The sequence below is a fragment of the Oryza glaberrima genome, chromosome 6 (genome assembly GCF_000147395.1).
Source record: "Oryza glaberrima chromosome 6, OglaRS2, whole genome shotgun sequence".
Classification (NCBI taxonomy): Eukaryota; Viridiplantae; Streptophyta; class Magnoliopsida; order Poales; family Poaceae; genus Oryza; species Oryza glaberrima.
The window spans coordinates 27,105,471-27,126,536 of record NC_068331.1 but is presented as its reverse complement, the minus strand read 5'-3'; the positions used below and the strand labels follow the sequence as shown (position 1 = coordinate 27,126,536).

The 21,066-nt window shown below is 45.5% G+C and overlaps 3 protein-coding genes and 1 pseudogene across 3 annotated transcripts; 2 read left to right on the top strand and 2 right to left on the bottom strand.

Annotated features, from left to right (window-relative positions):
* Positions 1 to 4,521: 4,521 nt before the first annotated feature.
* Positions 4,522 to 10,501, bottom strand: LOC127775621 (synaptotagmin-3-like). The gene is made up of 12 exons (XM_052301886.1): positions 10,053 to 10,501; positions 8,606 to 8,704; positions 7,854 to 7,904; positions 7,575 to 7,698; positions 7,209 to 7,327; positions 7,037 to 7,138; positions 6,894 to 6,968; positions 6,626 to 6,702; positions 5,924 to 6,173; positions 5,429 to 5,782; positions 5,152 to 5,286; positions 4,522 to 4,994 (listed from the first exon to the last, which is right to left on the bottom strand). The coding sequence occupies exons 1-12, from the start codon at positions 10,158 to 10,160 to the stop codon at positions 4,866 to 4,868; spliced, it is 1,623 nt and encodes a 540-aa protein (XP_052157846.1). The 5' UTR covers positions 10,161 to 10,501; the 3' UTR covers positions 4,522 to 4,865.
* A 312-nt stretch (positions 10,502 to 10,813) lies between these two features.
* LOC127775620 (uncharacterized) lies at positions 10,814 to 13,143 on the top strand. Its single transcript, XM_052301885.1, has 3 exons — positions 10,814 to 12,095; positions 12,211 to 12,369; positions 12,513 to 13,143. The coding sequence occupies exons 1-3, from the start codon at positions 10,863 to 10,865 to the stop codon at positions 12,828 to 12,830; spliced, it is 1,710 nt and encodes a 569-aa protein (XP_052157845.1). The 5' UTR covers positions 10,814 to 10,862; the 3' UTR covers positions 12,831 to 13,143.
* Positions 13,144 to 14,677: 1,534 nt separating this feature from the next.
* LOC127776109 (COBRA-like protein 10) lies at positions 14,678 to 17,156 on the bottom strand. The gene has a single exon (XM_052302444.1). It carries the CDS (start codon positions 17,055 to 17,057, stop codon positions 15,018 to 15,020), a length of 2,040 nt encoding a protein of 679 aa, XP_052158404.1. The 5' UTR covers positions 17,058 to 17,156; the 3' UTR covers positions 14,678 to 15,017.
* Positions 17,157 to 18,714: 1,558 nt separating this feature from the next.
* Positions 18,715 to 20,844, top strand: LOC127777631 (uncharacterized; annotated as a pseudogene).
* Positions 20,845 to 21,066: the final 222 nt, after the last annotated feature.

Sequence of the window (21,066 nt, the reverse complement as noted above, 5' to 3'; positions counted from 1 at the left end):
ATGGCAGATGCCAGGGATGTAAAATATTTTTATTGTCTTAAAAAACAAATGCATAAATATATGCTACTGTATTGGGTAGTACAGTCTCATATGGACCAAAATTAAATAAGGTATTGAGTTACTAGCGGAATAGAACTAGATGAAACTTAGCCATCCTTGTTTAATTTACCGTAAAAAAAACGCATATATTAATCGGTAGGTGAAATATACTCCCTCCGGTAAAAAAAAAAGTTACCTTGGTTAGTGTGAAGTCTTAAAACAATGAATATAAATATCTATTATATTTTAAAGATATTTATATTTCATGCACATATGAAAATAACATTCTCACGGATTATTATTTCACCAAATTAAGATGCTATATATCATAAGAGTTGTAGTTTACCAGGTTTAAACTTTAAACATAAAACTTGTTTAAAACTCCCTGCTAGAAATGCTTGTATGGTTTAGTAGTAGAAACGTGGACTTGATCCGGATATATAGGCTGCCAATAATGCAATGACCTGCAAACAGAGCTACTACTAGTGCAGACCATGCGTGCCGATTAGACATGCCCTACCCATTCTGGGAAACAGGTTTGCATGGTTGGTGATCCCATGCCTGCTTGCTTGTTGCATCATCATGTGGATCGATCGATGGATCGAATTCTTAATCCTGATTAATTAATTTTGCGTGTACTTTGGAGTTGGGATCATGGGGATCCGAGCACTAAACTTCCTCATGTCGTTGACTCCATGTGGCACTGGATTACATTTTTTCACTTTGGGATCATCAGCTTAGCCCCACGGCAAGCAAGCAACTAGCTCGATCCGGTGAATAATAATAATCTCTCTTTCTTTGGACTTCTCGAAACTGAATCGAGTTACAAGTCCAACACAAGCATGAAGAATTGCAATGGGACCATGGGTTGCATGGGCTATCGCAACTTTCAGTTAAAAAGTTCAGCTAATATTCTAGCTTGGGCAGCTGGTTAATTTAGTACTCCGATCCCTCTCTTCCTAAAAAAAAATATATAGGTTGTTTACGAAAGATAAAAAAAAATCCCTTTTAATCAGATAATAATCAAAATTTAAGTTTTGAATTGTTGGATTCCCCTCTTAAGCACCTGATTGGTTAAAAATGCTTAAATTTTCGTGTATTGAAAATCATTGTTCCAGAAATAATGATATGTGTACAAATTAAATTTAAATTGTAGAAATAGTTATATTTAGGGATGGAGTAGCTCTCCGGCTTAATTACATTTATTTATTTAACTGCATTGAGACAAAATTAATTCAGTCTACTACAGCTTAATTACATTGATTAATTGCATTGTAGACAAAATTCAGACTCTGGGCCAACGCTAGATTGAGTTTTATTTTTTATTTTTTTTGGGGGAATGGGTAGGAGCTCTACCCTTTTTTTAATAGGAGAGAAAAAAACAATAGTTCACCTCAAGGATTGAGTTGGATCGATCAGATATCGTTCCGACCAAAACAACTTGCTCGATCGATCCAGACGGGCCATCGATGTCTGACCGGTTGTCGACAGATTCGTCAGGAAACTCGCTCTCGCATGCGTGCTCCCGTTACTCCATTGCTGGGATGCAAACTGCAAACTCGCAATGGCGAATTAATCCTGACGCGATTCATCCCCTTTACAGCTTAGTACTACTCCCTCCGTCCCATGATAATTCAATCCTGGATTCCCAATGCAAACTTAGTACAACCATGAAAATACCGAAATGCCCTCAACAACAACATTACACAGGATTGTGCTGGGTTCTCTGCACTGTCCTCACTGAAAAAAAAAGGTTTAACTGGGTTCTCTGCACCCATCGATTACACAGGTATCCAGCAAAAAAAATAAAGTTTTAAACCGAATATGTTAACAAAAAATTAAGAACCTCTAGTCTGAAAAAAGAAACCGTCAAAAAAAAATACTACTCCACAATCTGCAAGATGGTTTGCATCCACAATCTGTCAAAAAATACTTCTCCACAATCTGCAAGGAGTATGAATTAATATGCAAGAACTAGAAAGAACAAAGAAATGTGTTTGCATCCACCAAGGTGGCCTGTAGTCATGTGTGTATTTATCCAGATTGACCCTGCAAGAAGTCATCACCAAAATCCAAGAACTTAGTATAGTTAACAAGGTGAAAGGGCAGAAATAAACACCAGAGAAGAAAGAGTAATGAAAAAGAGTAGTAGAAAAGTGTACCTGGGTTCATTCTAATGGCAAAGCTTCTCGAACCACCTCAGCGCTGGGAGACACAAAATCGTTGGCTCCTTCATCAGATCCACCATTGCAAAAGCTTGTGCATCAGGCTCCCTGCAACAGATCCACTGGCGCTGGAGACCATAGGCTTGTGTCTCCGCCGTCGTAGCCGAGCAGCACCTACATATTGCGTTCGCCTTCTCCTGCATCACAATCGCAAGCCCCTACCTCTGCCGCCGTGCTGCTAGTGCCTCATCCGAGCCATCTCAATCCGCCGGGGCTGGCGCCGCCCCAGCCAACCTGTCGCATCCATGACATCACGGGAGGTCGCAGGGAGGGAGAGATGGATGGAGCGTGGAGGGAGGGGAAATGACTCATCGCCGTCGAGGGATAAGTGAAGGTCGTGAGGAGAGGGAGGAGATGAGACCGGCGGTGGTGGTTTTTTTTTAGCGCGGTTGTGTGGTGGGCGAAAGAAGAGAGACGGGCAGGGATAAGGATCATTGAATATTTCTCGAGTGTTACGCAGGAGTCGGTTTTTTCTGGAACAAATTCTCACCCCCAGAAATCGCTTCTTTCTGCGGGATGGAGGGAGTATGTCTGCAGGCAATGCAATTCTCTGCCGATGCAACCAACTGCAGCCTGCAGGATTGCAGGCACACACGACGGAACAAGGCTGCGCGCGTCTTCCTCCGGTGGAGATGATTGGTTGCGCAAGCGCAGTACAGGCGGCGACGGCGATCGATCGATCTGGATATCAACTTGCGCAGTGGCAGGAAGGCGGCCGGGCTGCGGCACGCGTGTTGCAGGTTGCTGTCAGAGTCGGAAGTGGCGAAAATATTAAGCACACGTTACTGAACTTTCAATAAGATTTTGATGAGATCGTAGATACATCGTTAGTTTTCGTCTATCTAGCATGCGTTAGAAGATACTCCCTTCGCCTCAAAAAGAATTAACCTAGGAGCAAAATGTATGTGGACACCTTATATATCCACATACATCAACTTAGGAGGGGACATAGGTTGATTCTTTTTAGGACGGAGGGAGTGCATTCGTAGGTGAGTATATTACGTCTGTAGTAATGTGTGTGCGTCTGTCGTGTACTCCCTCCGTGGCTAAAGAAACAAATATAGAAACGGATATAACATATTCTAATTAATGAATCTGGATAAAAGTTTATCTAGATTCGTTGCATCAAGTTTAGACCCTGTTTAGTTTCAGGGGTGAAAAGTTTTGATGTGTCACATCGGATATAGGACACACATTTGAAGTATTAAATATAGATTAATAATAAAACAAATTATAAATTTCGTCCGTAAACTACGAGACGAATTTATTAAGCCTAATTAATCCGTCATTAGAAAATGTTTACTATAGCACCACATTGTCAAATCATAGAACAATTAGGCTTAAAAGATTTGTCTCGTAATTTACACGCAATATGTGTAATTAGTTTTTTTAATCTATATTTAATACTTTCTTCGTTTCATAATGTAAGTCATTCTAGCATTTCCACATTCATATTAATATTAATAAATTTATATAAATATATATATCTAGATTCATTAACATCAATATGAATGTGGAAAATGCTATAATAACTTACATTATAAAACGGAGGGAGTATTTTATGCATGTGTCTAAACATTCGATGATAGGGTGGAAAATTTTTATGTGAAAACTAAACATGGCCTTAGTAATTGAGAAGAAAAAAAAAGTTAGGCGAGGCGATCGATCTCTCCGACATGGGGTGTGATTGGGAACACCTGGGGCCGGAAGGTGTCCGTGCCTCGGCGCCTCAGCCTATTGGAATCTTCATCTTTAGGGGTGGTTGATTGGTTGCTTCTTGGTTGCCTCCAGCTTGCAGCACCGGCCACCGGCCCATCCCGACTGAGTTTGAGCCTGCCACTGCCACTGCCCAGGCCCACCCCCCCTTGAGCATCTCCAACCCACACGACTCAAACTGAACCAGGCCCCCCCTGTACTTGATGATGGCAATTGCTTCGAAACGCCACTAAATTTCACCCGAATTTCGTCACTTTCGTACCTCATTCCAAACATAACTCACTTCCAACACGAGTAATTTTGGATGGAGATTCACAAATAAAATTCAATAATTTTGTGAACTTCTCATGTTGTATGCGTCTTTATTAGTTGGTGTGCTCCTGTTTTTTTAATGACTATGTTTCTTTATTTTGTTGAATTGCTGTAATAATTGGTTGTAACTCTCTGAGCAAAGTCTATTCCATTATCTTAAAAAAAATAACTCACTTCCAACACGAGTGCTCAATGGAATATTCTATATATTCTCGCAAAAAAAAAAGAAAAGGATAGAGTAATATATATTCAATAAATGAGCCACTTTCAGGCGTGATCGAACGACACAACATTGATGTGTGCCATACAGGCAGCCAAAAAGAATGATAAAAACACTGAAAGAGAGATCAACGAACGCATTGCCGCGTGACTTTACAAGCAAGTGATCACGCCACTATCATTGACGTTACAGCACGCTAAAAAGCGCCCAAAATGGATCACGAAAAGAGCGAGAGAGTAGAGGATTAGGGCTAAAGTTACAACATACATGGCCCACACGGAGTATGGCGACTGTATATGTACAGCGACAGGTATAATCATACAGGTGAGACTCTTCAGAATACCGAATCATTGTCATACAGTGCTCCATTTCATCTCGACGTGTACCATCCCGTTCCTCGAGTTGATCAGATGGTATTTTTCGTTGATCCGTCCGTTGTTCACGACGTCCACTAGGTTTATATCCACATGCCCCAATGATTCCTGAAATTTTCGGAGAAATGAGAGGTTGATTTTAGAAGGCACTATGAACTGGATGTGATTATATTCTCTCTGTTTTTTTTTTTAACAACTGGTTGTGAATATCATTATCAGAAGAGATGGTTTTGCAATCAGCAGGTAACAACAGTGACTGACTGACCTTATTGCGGAAGGGAAGCCGGAGCCCACGGCGTTTGCTTACTACTTCGATGTGGATCTTATCATCCACAGGAGCCTCATCAACCATGAACTGAAACTCTTCGTTCCATCTTGGATCTCTTGTTTTCTTGATTATCTGAAATGCCAAGTTAAACATTTTAGGTTCACATAAAAGTATTAGGTAGTACTACTATGTTCTTAAGCGCTTTTAGTTGGGGTATAACGTGGAACTACAACATAAAGTTAGTGTGGCAAAACTAATTCCAAAAATAAAATACCTTCGTTTCCTTCCTTTCTCCCCTAAAATGAACCACGGCATACGGATTAGTATGACGCTTTCCCTCGACGTCTTCTGCATTTTCTACTGAAACCAACAGCAACCCTCCACTGGGTGGGACGTCCCTTTTTACACTGACATTGCCTTCACCATCTGACATCAGAATGGTACTGTTGCTGTCATCTCTGAAGGGATCAAATGTCAGCTCTACGACAAGCTTTCCTCTGTTTTTCTTGTTATGAGGATCATTTGGGTCCATGCTTTTCAGAAGGTCAAGTGTGAACAGTTTACTCTCATAAGGAGTAAGCAAGCGGAGGGGAACTACTTGCATACCCAGTTTATCATGCATTTTAACCTGCACAAACAGAAAAAGGAAAAGGTTATTGTTATTTCCTACCTATGCCAAGCAGGAAAAGAGCATAGAAATAACAATTACTGCTCTTACAAATGACAAACCAACTTATCAGAAGAAAAGTTGCATACAGCAAAGCTAAACCTTTTCCCAATCAAACATGCGGAGCTCAAGGATTTGTGTTTCAGGATCCTTGACTATAAATCTGAAGTGTTCATTCCACTCAGGATTCAGGTTGCTCATCTTAATAGACGTCTTCTTTGAAGGCAGTTTCTCACCACTCAAACGGAGCTTGACATAGGGATCAGATTTTCCAAGCAAGTCCATCTTGAGAAGATTCATGGCTCGAATTACCTTTACATGTAATATTCCAACTGGTTTCTTTGTCGCACCACTGCAAATGTTCCACACCGGTAATATGAGAAAGATCAAATTAAACTGGAGTACATTCAAAACTAAAACAACCTTGTTTCAGCTATAGAAGCCCCATTAGCAATGTTATTTCTTTTGCACTAAATGAATAACAAAATTATGTTTTTCCCAACATTTAATTTCCTTCGCCACGTACAAATGCACTTCCTTTTTAAACGGGTCCAAGGATAGCAATGTTTATTGATGCTAATATGTTTTCTGGGAGACTCTTATTTCCAAATTATCTTGGCAATATATGTCTCAAAAAGTTCATGTTGAATGAGAATATACTCGAGATAGAAGATTATCAAGATGAAGACAGGATAGACATATGCAACTCGGCATGCAAATTTGGAATTAATAACTCATCCAACAACTTCTCATTGTGATCCTTACAATAAAAAAAATATGGATGTCATTTGTAAAGAAAATCACCTCGCTTCATCTAAAATAGGAATTTGTATAAGCTTAGGCCAGTGATACAAGTTTGCGATTTGCTTTGATATTTTCTCCTGTCAGAAAGCAAAAACCACTAATAATTAAGAAGTCCACAAGCTAGGAACATAGTACTGGTACCCAAGATAGTGAAATAAGGAATCGTAGTAGTAATTAAATGGGTACAATTAAACTACAAGAGTCCATCAGGACGTTCAAATTCAGTGTCCTCTGTGGGAATATAAATGTTAAAGAGAAAATTAGTTACCCGGACAAACCGATGCAAGCCAGGTATTGCCATGACATCTCCACCCAACAATTTGAATCCAAAGTCGATATGTGGCTTTATAATAAAATAAGAGTTAGTTTTATTTACAGAGTTGTTTTAACATTGAAGAAACAGATTAATACCTTCTCCATCAGTGAAACACACAAGTTTGCAAAGCAGGGAAAGCTTGGCACAAGAGGCTTCAGAGTCACACGTGGTGTCAGCATTATATGTAAATCTAAAAGCTGAAACAGAAATATGATCAGTCAGAGGACTAATAGTCCATTCTTTAGAACGAGATAAGAGAAAGCTAACCTGAGCCGACACTTGGAAAGAATGCACCTTCACTTTCACAATTACATTTGCTATGCTGGCCCACCGAATCACAGGTTCAATTACCAACTCTTTTTCTCTCATTTCATAAACTTTAATTCCTGCTTGTCAAAATATCGAGTAGTATAAGAATCAATCAATCTTAACAAGAGTTGACTGACAGCGTAAGTGCAGACTACAGATTTTGAACTGCTCTACCAATCTATATTATTTACAACATAGACTTGAGTTATACAAGGATACAGAAACACTGTACTTATAATGATAATCATGATTTGAGGATACAAGGTCTGTGTCACTGAACAAATTGCATCATTACAGAAAGTACTCTTACAGAAATCAACAGACCTTGGAACGTAGGAGGAAGAGCCCCAAGTGTTAAGTGCCCAAATTCAATTGATTTTATTCCATATTGTCCAACATATTGATCAAATGTTGGTCTGATTACACTTCTTATTGTGTTGCAGATTGCCTGATCAATGAGTCAATTGAGTCTTAAAAAAATGAATCAATTGAATTACCCAAGCTGACAATGGTTCGAGAAGAACTCTCAACGCTCAGATGATGAAGCACTGAATATTACACTAAAACTTGGTAGCAAACAGGCCATATGAGACTTGAAAATACCTTATCAAGGAAGGGCCACATATCAAAAATAAACTTGTTAATCCAGTCAACCTGCAAAAACATAAAATGAATTCTCCATTTCATGAATTGAGTATTGTGTCTTTAAATGAACTATATGTAATGTAGCATTTATGGTGTGGATAAAAAGAAACAAGAACGCAAAAATAAATACAAAGTACCAGCACACATTCTCTCATATATGTGCCTCAGTCCTCAAGAGCTTGGCTATTTAGCAATTTATCATACCGATCAATATGATTTCTTGACCAGATTGCTAAGCTAAAAGAAATGGAATCCTACAATAGATTATGATAATGGAAGCTGTCACCACCAACAGCGTAATCCTCTCTAATTTCATTTGTCAAATTTTGGTATTAACATATTGTATTTATCTCTCTATGAAATATTTTTTTTAAAAAAAGAAATACTCTGAAAAGGGGATAACCAAAAGATTTCCAAATAAATTGTTGATATGTGAAGGTGTATTCTAATTTTTTTTCTTTTCATGGGAAATACAAAGATGCTAAGATAATTAAATTTCCATAAAAGTTACAAAGACTCCATATATAATATCCTACACTCATGTTACTCAGGGGCCTGTTATACATACTTCTATATTATCATGAATGCTCACGCCTTGTTGTACTGTTGACATTTGACAACTAAACAGAGATTGATTTACGACACACATAATCCCAAAGCAACAAATTATAAGTCGTTTAAATAGTAGCGCGCCATGTTTATATACCCACCCGTTCATAATCTGGACACTTCACCCACAACGGAATATCTGGTATAGTTGTCTGTAATGTCTCAGAATCCAAGTCGCGTAGTGGTCTAATAATAGGATCCTGCAAAAGTCAACAGTCAGTTTCCCTCAAAAAATGTTGAGATCAAATTTGTACTATAGTATTTACTATTTGGGTTTGTGTAAGATTTTGAATATTAATTTGTGTTGAACCCTGCTTGATAGTAGTATGTAGTAAAGCAGTGGAGCTCAAGAGGATCAAACCGTCTGAATCTACCATAGTTTTCTGGACCCTGGAGAGGCAGGTTGAAAATGCTTATACAGCTCCATCCAGTATTGACCATTGGTTGCAAAGTGAAATAGTGGATATCCAACTTGACTTTCAGTCAGATTAATGTCACCAAACACTGGTGGTTATGACTTTTCTTTTACTTAGCATAGTGGATTTGATTATTTCTTTTCTTATGAAGTAAGTAATCCAATTTTCGTTAGTCTCAACATAAAAGGGTGCATCGGAGTAGGCTATATACATTAAGCAAATAACCAAGTTGGATTTTTGCTCTGTCGCATCTAACCATGTCGTTCTCATTCCAATGGGCTAACCCACCCTGTAACTAGCTGAAATGATTCTAACCATATCAGACAAATATCATATGTACTACTAGGCTAATTAAATAACACGCCGTGCACTACAAAATATTCTGTATTCATATGCACCAACCCGTTTCACATTGCTAAACCAAATTAATTAACAAATGCATATAAAATACATCTTGTGTTTTTCATGTATTTGGAATATTCGTTCAGTAATCCCATAGCAATCCCACTTGTCCCAAATAATCCCAAGCAAACTCCCCCAGTACACATCAATATATCGCAATCTAATAAAATCCCCAGTGTCTAGCTGGCGCATCGAAATTAGTCAATTTTATTGAAACAATCTCACTAAGGAAGCATATGTCAGCTCAGGGAGGCATCGCAATTGGCAAGCCGGAATCGGATACGCAAGCTAGCAAAGCAAAGCTGTTCAAAGCTGGAACTGAAAAGTGAGTACTGGACGGCGAAATGGCACTACTCCAGCAGGGGAAGACAAGGACTTTGGAGCACACGTACCACGTCCCGTTTTCCCCACGTCGCATCCTGAACAATCCGGTAGTCTAATCGTACGGGCAGAAGAAATCAAGCACGTCCCAATCTCGGATTTAATTTCTACAATCATTTTGTTGGGTTACTTGGGTAGTTGGTGTGCACAAAACCTCGATCGAAATTCATCCTGCTGCTGTTCATGAGTAATTTTGATATGATTCACCGCACACAAAATCACCAAAGTGACAGTACACCGATAACGAATTGCTAAAGATGAATGCGTTCAACTAACCACTAAATTGTTAGTATTAGTATAGCACTGCACGGGAAGGATCGAGAAGGGAGGAGGCGATCGATGGACTGACCTGGAGACGGCGGCGAGGGGCGAAGAAGCGGAGGTGGACGAGGTAGGCGACGGCGATGCCGAGGGGGAGGCCGACGCCGAAGCCGAGGAGGCCACCGACGAGCCCCATCCCGTTTCCGCCCGCTCCCGCGAATGCAGCGGCGCCCGCGGCGGCAACCGCATGGGAAACCACAAGACGACGATGGGTTGGTGGCCGGCCGCCTCCCCTCCCTCCCCAGCTACCCGCCGCGGATAAAGTAATGGCCGGCCGGCGAGGCGGCGAGCTCGAGCTCCTCGCCTCCTCGGAGACGTCGAGCGAGACGAGGCGTGAGCGGGAGCCAGCAACGCGCCAAAAGCTTAGTTTATTGGGAGGTAGCGGAGAAGCGGATGCGGGAGAGACAGCGGCGTGGGTGGTTTAGCTTAGCTTATATGGGTCGCTCGCCGCCGCGGCAAAAATCCGCGGAAATCCTCGCGTTTCCGGCCTCGCCGCCGCGGCGGCGATGGGTTTCGCATCGCGCGTGGGCTTTTGCTTAGCTAACAAGGCTACTACGGCTCAGGGAGGGGGAGGAGGAGGAGGAAGAAGCCCAGTTTCTTGTCTCGTAAGAAATCTCCGGAAGCTTCGTGGGTTTAGTGGGCCTGGCCCATGTAGGGTGACGGTTGGGCCCACGCTGGTACCAGGCTTGCGAGACAAGCTGCCTTTAAAACGGCTGGCCTTCTCGGCGCTTCTCTTCTTCCTCCTCCTCATTTCAAATTCGAATCAGGGCGAGTTGGCTTCTCGGAGAAGGCAGAGGAGAGAGAGAGAGAGAGAGAGAGAGAGAGAGAGAGAGGCGGGATGGTGAAGCGGCAGCGGGAGGAGGAGCCGGCGACGGCCAGCCAATCCGGCGACGACGATTCCAACTCCGACGAGTGGAAGGACTTTCTAAACCTAGATGGTGGCGAAGAGGCGGCGGAGGTGGACGACGACTGCAACCTGGCGCCGCCGGAGAAGGATGCAGAGGCGGCGAAGGCGAGCCAATCCGGCGACGACGATTCCAACACCGACCAGTGGAAGGGCTATCTAAATCTAGAAGATGGCGAAGAGGCGGCGGAGGTGGACGACGACCGCAACCTGGATCAGCCGCCGGAGAAGGATGCGGAGGCGGCGAAGGTGGACGTCGACCGCAAGCTGGATCAGCTGCCGGAGAAGGATGCGGAGGCGGCGAAGGTGGACGGCGACCGCATCACGGCGCTGCAGGAGAAGGCTCGGGCGCGCATCCTCGACTTCCTCCCGATCAAGTCGGTGATCCTCATGGGTTCGCTCTGCAAACGGTGGCGGGAGATGTACGGCCTCTACTGGAGGGATGTCGCCGTCGACGTCGAGCTCCCCACCGACGGCGATGCGCTGAGCAAGCTAGAGGAACGCGCGGGGCAGCAGGAGCCGAAACGCCGCCTCCGCTACTTCTTCCTCCTCGTCGTCGAGAGAAAAAATGTTCAGAGAGAATACTTCAATTCCTGCCTCGAATACGCCGGCAAGTGCTCTCCCGAGGTCATCCACATCAGTGATCGAGGAGGAGCGGGCCGCAAGTTTAAGATGCACCTGACGAGCAAACAGCTCGTGCGCCTCTCGCTAATCGGCGTCGCGTTGGGTCATTTCCAGGGCAAGTTTTGTGAAGGCGTCTCCTTCCCCACGCTCGAGGAAATCCACATCAAGAACTCCACTATCAATAAAATGGACGACCTCAAGAATCTAGTCGGCGCGTGCCCCATCCTCCGCGTCCTCGACCTGCGCGGATGCAAAACCATCACCCAAATCGACGTCGACACCGCTGGAGAGCACCTGATGAGCCTCACCGTCATGGACTGCGAACGCGTCCGACGGCTGACCGCCGGCAAACACCTGCGCTCCTTTCGCTACAGCGGTAACTTCCTGACGTCACTGTCCCTTCCGGACAACGACTCGCTTGCCGACCTCTTCATCGGCTTCCCGAGAAGCCAATCTACCACCCCGGGGCCCGAAAATTCGTTCAAACGCCTCCCAGATCTCTCGAACCTCACCTTCCTCACCCTGTGCAGCACTTCTCTCCGGGTTCGTTCTTTTTTTTTTTTCTCTCGATCATGTTAATTTCATCCGATTTCATTTTCATCTCAATCGTGTTGTTTCCACTTGATTCACAAGGTTGTTTGCTACTTCTGATTTTCAGGCTGTAACTGTGGCGGGTAATACCATTCAGACAAACTTGAGGAGTTTAAGAGAGCTTCAGTTGCTCATGTTCAAATTGGAACCGATCAACCTCAGTGACGTTCGTCGATTCCTGAACACCTGCGGCTACTACCCTCAGCTGACGAAGCTCTTTGTGCAGGTCACCACTCACCACCTGCTATTCCATTGCTTGCATTGCGTCTCGATCTGTTACTGTTTGACTATTTTGTCTGTTCGAGTGGAGCCAATGTTAGTATAGTTTCTTCTTTCTGATGATTCCAAATTATCCCTTTGTGATTTCAGCTCCCAGAAAGAGATTGCACATACACGGAGAACACTAGCTCAGAGAATGTGGAGGGGGAACAACAGGATGGCTTCGAAAAGCTTGATGTGGTAAAGATGACGAACTTCAAGTACGACTGGAATGAGATTCGGCTGCTGCAGTTTCTGTTCAAGAAGGCCAAACTCCTCCAGAAGCTGATACTAGTTCGTCCCATACCAGTACCGGTAGATCGCCCCTTCCGACTCCAGGTTCCCGCAAATGTTCAGCTAACTGATTGTGCTGATGATTCTACAGTCAAGTCATTTCATTCAGAACTCCTTACCTCGAAGACGAACTAGTGTTCAGTCAATAGTCGAGCTGCTTATGGTTCTACAGATCTGGAGCATTAATAGGTTGGAAAAGAGATACAGGACAAGATAACATGTGCAGAAACAAGTACAGTCTCGTCATACCTTGATTTCTTTTTTCCTTCTGTTTTACTTGAAAAAAGGTGATTGAATGACTTGGTATTTCACTGTCAATTTCATATGATGTATTTGGCATTTTAGCAACTTTAGCTATACATATGAGTTTACAGTGAAATATGTTCTTACCAACTTCTGTGGAAAAAGGATTAGTACAAAATAAACTTGGATGCAGAATCCTTGGGCACTGAAGTGGTTCCTTTCTGTGTTCTTTTGCCACAATGCGAGTTACAACTGAAATTTTAATCATCCATGTGTAAATTGACTTTCTGTGGATGTGATAGCTAGATATTGGATATTGTCATGTCAGTTATGAGGTTTACTAATTGTTTCTTGTCAATCTGAAAAGAGTTTAGGAGTTTACCTGAATGTAATTTGTTCTGCATTAGCATAGTTTAGTTATGGAGATTGATGCGGATATTGCGCTGTTATGTTAAACATGAAAGTTGATCCTGTAATGTAAACTGAACTTTGTGGATGCCATAGCTAGTTTTGAATATTTCTATTGTCGGTTATAGGGATTACTGTCCTCCTCAATTTGACAAGAACTAGGAGATTACCTGAATGTTTGTTCTGTGTTAGCATAATTTAATATAGGCAGACTGATGGGATATATCAAATGGGAGATTCTGCCATTGTACCTCATAGATTATTTGTTTACTGATACTAGTTCAAGTTATGAAATGCTTGATGTGATCCTCATGAGCCATGATACTAGTACTGAAGAGTAGCAAAGTATGAAATGCTAGATGACTCTGCAGATTTTTGAAGATTTGTAGATTCTCCTCTGCCTGTTCTTTCCATTTAGCAATACAAGTCAACATATTTGTTTCGGCATATGTTTGCATCTTAACTGACACCATATACCTTGTCTTTTTCAAATGGTGAGTTCCATAATGGAGTAACAGATTACCAGTATTTTCACCTGTAGTTTCATAGTTATTTGATCCATGTTTGCAAAGATCAAAATGGACAAAAACAAGAGCAGTGTTGTAGCTAGTAATTTCGAGATTTTTAACTATTTGGACGGGTTAGTGTCTTTGTTTTTATCGTTTGGAAGGGTTTGGATTTCATTCATAAGCATGAAACTTCGCATAGACTTGTACATTAAAACATGACATGAGAATGCCATATCCAGCTGCTTGGATTGTGCAGTTGTTTTAGCTAAAGTATTATGTGTCTGTAACGTAATTGTGATATGTGATCCCTGCCGTTGGAAGCATATGGACTCACTCACCCTACAGCACCACTCGCAAGAGAATAAAATGCTACACAAACTCATGTGTTATGCAAATCAAAGAAACTGAAATGAAAACGGAAACCCAGAAAATGAGTATAAATTGGGGAAGTGGATTTTTGTCCCTTGAAGGGACATCCCCTCGTTTTGTGCATGGCGTTAAAAGTTATCAAATTTTTTTTAAAAAAAAATGTCAAGATAGATCAATATATGGTATATCTTTTCGCAAACATGCAAGTTAAAATTCGACTTATGCAATTGAAGCAAAAAATAACAAATTTGATCGTGAATTACCCGTTCTATTCATAGTCAAATTTGTTATTATTGTTTCTACTTGTATAAGTTGAATTTTGATATGCATGTTTGTGAAGTGACATCACATATTGATCTATCTTACTATTTTTTTCAAATTTTTTAATGGATTTTTAAGTGACATATAAAAATAAGGGGATATCGTCTTGAAGAATTAATAGAGTTTTCCATAAATTCGTGACAAACTGAAACATACCACATGATTGCAATTCTGCATGCCCTCTTCCCCTTGCAACTCCCATCAAACCCGTATAACCACCACAAGTTCACTGTCATATTCACCGGCGTATTCTCACTTGCCCCTTTTCACTTGTTTAATTGAGTATAACCCCTGTGCACCTCTATTCTTGTGTGACTAAGTGCAGGATTGCAGTTCCTGCATTAGGGGATCACACTGTAACATCTGGATTCGAGTGAAATTCCCCCCAAAATGATGAAAACGTTCAGCAATGTAGCACCCTCAAACGCTAAAAAAACAATGGCTATATATAATCCCCCGAAATTTCCACTCATCATAAGCACAAGGAGTCCACAACCGCCACAACCATCACAAGCACTACTGCCATGACAATCTGCCCGAGGCTCGCCGCCGCGGCGGCCCGCCGGTGCGCGCTCGACGGCTTGGGTATCGTGTCCGGGAGCGCGCACTCCTCGCCGTCGAAGTAGAGCCTCTTGGGGAAGCCTTCCCCCTTGGCAATGTTGACGTTCGGCGCGTCCTTCCGCGAGAAGGAGATGACGGACTGCTGCTTCCCGGGCACCCTTGGGTCCTCCGGCGTCCTCCCGTCGGTGATCGGCTCGAGGTAGGTGAGCCCGGGCAACCCCTGCATAAAGATGCTGTTGTTGAACGGCGCCCCCATCTTGGTGCCGTTGAAGGAGTAGACGTTCTCGTAGCCGCTGTAGTGGTCGCGCATGGTGACGGCGGCGAACCAGTCCTTGAACGTGTAGTCCTGCCAGTTGAAGATGGTGATCCGCGCCGCCCACCCGGACTTGTAGTTGTTCATGATGTGCCAGTTGACGCTGAGGCCGCAGTTGTCGCCGCAGGGCATCGGGTTGGGCACGCGGCGGTGCTTGATCTTGGCCCAGGCGCGCGCCTTGGCCGTGCGGTTGTCGAACGGGATGAGCAGCGCCTCGGGCGGCAGCGGCGTGGCGCGTGCGTCCGCGTCGCACGTCGCCGTGTCGTTGCCGCCGCCGCAGCCGCAGGCGCAGGTGTTGCACGGCACGATGGAGTCGTCGTAGTAGGCGGAGAAGGAGACGCAGCACTTGGCGGCGCGCCTCTTGGGGCGGGTGATGTTGCACGCCACCTGCCACGACGCGACGGCCGGGGTGGACGACATGAGCCCCGTCTGGTCGGGGAACACCACGGGGCTCACCCTTACCGGCTGCCTGCACGCGTACTGCGGGTTCAGCTTCCCGATGATCTTCCAGTTCTGCGGCGGGTACAGCGCCGTCCGGTTGAGGTCCGGCGGCAGCTTGAACACCTGCATCTGGAACACGGCCCGCGACTTGGACTCGTCCATGGTGGGCGGCAGCAGCGTGCCGTTCTTGCAGCAGAAGGGGATGTTCCCGACGTCCTTGTCCTTCTCGCGGTCCGGCGGGAGGTCCACGACGATGGGCCGCTTCTCGCAGCTGTACGCCGGCGTGAAGTCGAAGTCCTTGTAGTAGCCGGCGGCGGGGCTGTACACGCAGGCGGGGCCTTCCTTGTTGAGCGTGTACGCGCCGCGCATTTTGTAGATGAACTCGCCGCGCTTCCACTCCCAGGTGAGGTTCCAGTTGTCGAGCCGGCCGATGGGGCTCCAGTTGTCGATGGTCACCTGCACCATGTAGTTGTTGCCGAACGCTTGGAGGACGTCGTAGGCGATGGTCAGGTCGGCCTTCTGCCGCGGCAGGTAGCGGGTGGTGGTGTTCACCTTCTTGGCCTTGAATTTTGGGTCCTTGACGCAGCACACGTACATGACGCTCTGCTTGTGTGTGGGCTTGGGGCAACGGAACCCGGGGTTGGACAGCTTGATGGTCCTGGGCATGGGCGCCGTGGGCGGCTTGACGCCGAACTGGGTGCCGGTGATGTCGATCTGGGCCTGGATCTGCGTCAGGTCGCCGGCGGTCTCGATGGAGTTGAGGAGGTTGGCCATGGGGTACCCGGCGAAGGTGACGCCCCCGGAGACGTTGGCGGGGAGGTCGGTGCCGTCGAGGAGCACGGCGCCGCCGACGGTCACGAGGATCTCCTTGTGCTGGAACCCGACGAACATCTGCCACGCCTTGAGGTCCTCGGTCATGGTGTTGAGCACCGTCGCCGTCGCCTTGAACGCGAACGCCTGCGCCGTCGCGTTCTTGGTCCGCGGGTACTCCTTCTCCCGCTCCGTGAACGTGTACGTCAGGAACGCGCCGTTGCACGCCTCCTGCGCCTTGAACGACGGCTTCTCCTCCTCCTCCTCATCCTCGCCGTCTCCGCCGCCGCCATTGTTGTAGTCCTGCGCACGCGCGCCGGCGGCGGCTACGGCAAGGACGACGGCGACGCCTAACAAAAGCGCCGCCCACCGCCGCCGAAGCGGCATTGGCACCCCCGTCCTCTGCCCAGCTAAGCGCGAACGGAGGAGAGGCAACAAGCGCTCGCCGGCTCGCTCGACCGATCGACCGACGGGCAGTGGTGGGAAGCAAAGGCGTTCCAGCGGAGGAGGAGGAGGAAGAAGGTATAATTAGGCATGCACTGTCCGTGGTGGCAGCTCGCTAAAATCGAGGAGGCCTCTCGTGCATGCGCGCGTGTCCGTCGCGTTGCCTCGCCGTTGATGGTTGCGGATGGCCGACGCTGGTTTCGCGTGGCTCGTCGGACGACCGAGTCAAATTGACCGGATTTGGACACCGTCGTTGGCGCTGGTTCGTCTCCCCCGTGTCAGCCGGGCACGAGCCATATATATTCTAAAGTTATTCAACTGGATAACAAACACAGAGGAATGTTTTTGTTTCTTTTCAAGAACACGGAGGAATGATTTTGCCTAGGATGCAAATTTTCGAATATTTTTTTAAGAAATAATACTTTTTTAAATAGAGGTTGATAAATTAAAATTGCAAGTTTAGGCCCTGTTTAGTTTCCACATAAAAATTTTACATCCTGTCACATCGAATTTTTGAACAACTATATGAAGTACTTCTCCGTTTCACAATGTAAGTCATTCTAGCATTTCCCACATTCATATTGATGTTAATGAATATAGACATATGAATGTGGGAAATGCTAGAATGACTTATATTGTGAAACGGAGGAAGTATTAAATATAGGCTAAAAAAATAACTAATTGCACAAATTGCTCTAATTTGCGAGATGAATCTTTTAAATCTAATTGCTTCATGATTTGACAATGTGGTGATACAGTAAACATTTGCTAATAATGGATTAATTAGGCTTAATAAATTTGTCTCGCGGTTTTACTGACGGATTCTGTAATTATTTTTTTTATTAGTACCCGAAATACCCCATGCGGCACACTATATAATACCCGATGTGACACGCCAAAACTTTACACCCCTGAATTTAAATATCCCTTCAGCACCCCATCGAACAACCAAAATTCGATAGGCGTACATATCGATCAACACCTGTGGAACCATAGTTGTTCGATAGGGGATAAAAAAATTAAAAAAAGAACAACCACTATGTGCCACTGTGCATGCAGCACATATCGAACATCCACAATTCGATTGGCCCCTTGCCATTACCTTTCATGTACTTTAATATTTCCCTAGTGGATCAACAATCTTTGTTGAACTGCGGTTGTTCAATATGGTATTAAGCTTATGATTTTAGCCGATCAGGTTAAATTTTTGCAATTTTTCATTGAAATAATAATATTTTTTTAAAAAATTCCGACTTCTCGAGTGATTTGTCCTTGTTTCGTCAAGAAATCAGGACGTTTCTTGGATGAGGAAAGAAATTGCATGAAGTGTTTTTTTAAAAACGGCCTCCCGCGAGGACAAACCACGTCCACTCCGGCGCCGGGCCACGTCCGCCATCTGCTTTGGCGGCTGGGCTTCTCTGGGCCTAGTTGGGTTGAGTTTGTCTAAATGGGCCCAATTGAGATGGCTCATAAGCGGCCCGCATACGCCAGCCGAAGCCAGCTGGCCTATATATAACGGTCGTCTAGTGCAGCGGTTTGCTCTGCTTCGAATCGGAATCCAAATCCAAACGCAATTAGCGAACACAATTAGCTTGACGAAGAAGGCGAAAATGGGGGAGAAAGCGGAGGGGGGGAAATGGAGAACCCGCCCGCGCGGCGATGGCGCTCGAATCCGCCGCAGCAGGCGGCAGCGGCGGCGCGAAGAGGCGGCGGGTGGAGGGCGGCGGAGACGGCGGCGGCGGAGGAGGAGGAGGAAGTCATGGTGGTGGTTCCCCTCGAGGCGCTTCCCGACGACGGCCTTCCTGCGGCGGCGGCGGCGGAGGAGGACGACGTCATGGTGGTGGACCGCGTCGAGGCGCTTCCCGACGACGGCCTCCTGCGGCGGTGGCCCCTGTGGAGGCAGCGGCCCCGGTGGGGGAGGACCCCATGGTGGTGATTCCCGACGACGCGGTTCTGCGCATCATCAGCTTCCTCTCGCTCGAGTCCGCCATCCGCACGACGGTGCTCTCCAAGGAGTGGCTAAGGCTGTGGAAGGAGGATTGGGGCCAGAAATCCAGGCGCTACGAGATCCGCGCCCGCTGCGCACCTTCCGTGGAGGGCCTCCTCAAGATCCTGGAGGAGGAGCGCCGCCTCGAGCGCCTCTCCGTCGTCGTCCACACCATCATGAAGAGCTCTCACCTGAGAGAAATCATCGAGAGATCCGCCGACCGCCGCGTCGAGCAGCTCCACGTCGAGCTGACCAACCCGAATGTTGTAGACAAGGTCAGGTTCCACTTGCCGATCTTGAGCCGCGTGATCGCGCTCCAGCACCTCTCGCTCCGCCAAATCGTCGTCTCCAAGATGCGCTTCACGCCGCAGCAGCGCTTCAACGAGCTCTCAGAAATCTGCTTCCACTTCGTCTCCATCGAGAGCTACATGCTGAGAAATGTGATCACGCGCTGCCCCAATCTCCGGGTTCTGGACCTTCGCAGCTGCTTTGACCTCGACGCCGTCGCCATCTCGCCGGGCGGGCCGAAGCTGAGCAGTCTCACCATCGCCGGGTGCAAGCATCTCAATAAGGTGAACGTCGTCGGTGTAACCAGCCTCCGCTCCGTCTTCTACAGCGGCCGCTTCCTCTCGTCCTTCTACCTGCCGCGCACAAGTCGCCGCTCCTCCTTCACCGACCTGTACATCTGCTACGATGGCCCGATAATCCCCATGGTGTTTGGTAAATGGGCACAGGATGCACTTCCCAAACTCTCCAATCTCTCCAACCTCACCATCTGCAGCAATTCCCTCAAGGTTTGTTCTGTTCTGTTCCGTTCCGTTGGATAAGGATCATGTTGTTCTTGTTTTGATATCTTTTGGTGGACTCATCGATGATTTGATATCCTTCAGATTGTGCCTAGTTTGCCTGATGAAGAACGAACTACCCAGTTGAAATGGCTTGGCGGCTTTCGGCGTTTGAAAGAGTTGCAGTTGCTCTTGTTTGACATAAAGACCATCAACGTGTTTGATATCTATGCGTTCCTCCAGAGCTTCCACTTCCCAAATCTGACCAAACTCTTCCTGCAGGTTAATACATTGCACCTCATAAGCATTTCTGAATTTGGATTTCGCATTGCTTAAAAGTCGTTTCCCCCTTTTATTGCATCTGATGAAATCTGCATATGGTGTTCTCATCTAATCATGATACTCCTGAACACGATTACGGTCTGTGCTTGCAGCTCCCAAGAATCAGGGAAGATGTGCAGGAGGCGGTGAGAGAAGATGTGCTGCAGTCGATGAGCGAAGGTGTGCCAGAGTATGCCTTAGATAACCTTAAGGTGGTAAGAATGATGAACTTCAACAGGACCAGAATTGAGATGCATCTTGTGAGGTTTTTCTTGAGGAAAGCAAGAAACATCAATTCACTGCAACTTGTTTCTCTTTTTCACAATGCGATTCCGTTGGGTTTGGCTGTTCAACAAGGAGACATCATCCAAGGAGCTTTGGCGAGTGGCGTTATACAAGAGAGCAACTCTGGCGCTGGTACAACCCAGCCGTGTCATTCTGAGGTCTTCATCGATTTTTAGTTGCCAGTCACCAGTCAGAGTTATGGCCCTATAGCTTGTAATATCGAGAAACTGGAAAGTGCTAATCGACAGTATACAAATATACATAATTTTCACCTTTAGTTTCTTTTCTGCATCTTCAATTTTAGTATCACCAGAGAAACTGAAATGCATGATATCCATTATCCAATGTCTTGTGCCTGCCTGCTTTGTTTTTGTGTTACCATTCGCATAATATATTTCATAGTATATCTGAAATGGCATCTCTATGAATTGAAAACAGCTCCAATACATCTTTCAAAGCCAATTTGACTATGTGAAAGACTGAATTGTGATCCTATTTTTGTAGTGTACTTCTGAACTAGTCATGATCTTCTTTTCCTGTTTGTTATCTTGGGTTTCAGATTGCACTAACAGCG